The sequence below is a fragment of the Buceros rhinoceros genome, unplaced genomic scaffold (assembly GCF_000710305.1).
Source record: "Buceros rhinoceros silvestris isolate BGI_N320 unplaced genomic scaffold, ASM71030v1 scaffold32742, whole genome shotgun sequence".
Taxonomy (NCBI): Eukaryota; Metazoa; Chordata; class Aves; order Bucerotiformes; family Bucerotidae; genus Buceros; species Buceros rhinoceros.
Window position 1 is genome coordinate 2,580 of NW_010398822.1, and position 1,638 is coordinate 4,217.

Here is a 1,638-nt window from a genome sequence, read left to right on the forward strand (position 1 = left end):
GGCTCAAAGAATGCCTGTGCCGTTCCAGCACCCACATCCCACGTCTACTGCCGAGATCCTTGTGACCAGGCACAGCACCACCGCATCCCACCCCCCGGGTATTTTCAAGTCCTTTTAAGATCTGCAGGTCTCAGGACTTCACTGGCAGTTGATTCTGGAGTGCACGGTTTGGCAAGCAAAGCACGATTTTAAGAGCACTAAAACCCGATTGTTTATTATTAACTGCTCTGCTCCAAACCAGGAAATACGGTATTTTTTCAACCTGTCAAGATACGAATCTTTGTGCCCTTCCAAAAATAAAAAGGAAGCTGGAGAGCAAACACCACCCTTCAGTGTCGGGTGGAAACAGAAGCTGACCCCGTTCACAAAGACCTCGCGAGGTAACTTTCTACCTCCTCGAAGTCACCTCCCGGCTGTCGGGGGGGCCCTCGCGTCACAGCTCTGAAGAGCTGGCAGAGGAGTTTGCTCCGCTGGGTGCATCTCGCTCTTTTATTGCTGGGGGGACCCACGCTGCAGCGGTGTGTTGCTCAGAAAAGCCCAGCACAGCCATCACACCCTGCTCCAGCTTACACACCCGAAGGTGACGGTTGTTTTCCATCAGTATTGGGCACAAGACAGTTCTGATCAAGAGCTTTCTTTGTCTTCCAGAGAATTTTGCCATAGTTTAAGACTGAAGGATCCATCTCATCGTGGCCCAGCCAGGGAGCTGCCCAAACTTCGAGACAGGCTTCGTGGCGATGGGAAGCACCTCCCAGAGCCGGGGGATATTTTACCAAGACCTCCCCTGGGCTCAGAGGGGCTGGGGCTGGTCCTACCTCCTTGTTCTGCTGCGTTTGCTGCCAGCGCCATCTCCGCTTCAGGGCTTCCCTTTCCACGCCTTTATCCATCAGGGTGTAAAGGGACTTGCGAAGCATGAGGTCCCTGTCGTGGAAGCCCCACATACCTGCGCGGGGGAGAAAGAAACAGTGGCAGAGGATTAGCAGCAGCCGGCACCGCTCTGCCGACTGGCCGCGAACTGGGGAAAATGGGTAAACTGGGACAGAGAGGCAGAGAAAGGGAAGTTTATTGGTTTAAACAATAAAACTCCTGGTTCGAAGGGGGTGTTTTCCACCTGTCCCCAGCTAAACGGGGACACTGCCCGCTCAGCTTTCAACTCCAGAACATCGCACAGAGGCAGCAAAATATTTGTGAACGAGATCACGTGCTGCTTTAGTCACCATTGGGGTGGAAAAGGAGGCCGGGTGAAACAGGACTGTGGTTTCACCGCGTCTGAAATACAAACACAGAGGAAACGCATGACCCCGATGACTGACGAGTCTGGAAAGACCAGAAAAGCCAAACCAGGCTCCGGACAATGCGCAAGAGCAGGGAAGGGGCGGCTCCGTTATTCACATTTCCTTCAGGAATCCAGGGAAACTCGCCAAAGGGACGGGAGAGGCATTTCAGAAGCGCTCAAGCCCTTGGCAGCCCGATTCCTCTCCAGCGGAGCCTGAGGGGAACCAGTGTGTTGTTTCGGCGGCCCTGGATGGAGCTGAGCCCTTACCCAGGGAGGCGGCGTGGAGCAGGCAGTTCCCATCGCCCGTGGTGGCCAGGGGGAGCAGCCGCTGGCAGCTGGGCTCCACGTTCGCCCACCAGTTC

At 55.3% G+C, this 1,638-nt stretch overlaps 1 protein-coding gene across 1 annotated transcript in view; it reads right to left on the minus strand.

Annotated features, from left to right (window-relative positions):
- Positions 1-1,631, minus strand: part of LOC104489131 (OTU domain-containing protein 7B-like) — a gene marked incomplete at both ends in the record, with an annotated part of 4,108 nt that extends 2,477 nt beyond the window's left edge. Inside the window, 2 exons of the mRNA XM_010131251.1 lie at positions 816-943; positions 1,544-1,631. Coding sequence (XP_010129553.1) covers positions 816-943; positions 1,544-1,631 — 216 coding nt within the window. The remainder of the gene's footprint in view (positions 1-815; positions 944-1,543) is intronic.
- Positions 1,632-1,638: the final 7 nt, after the last annotated feature.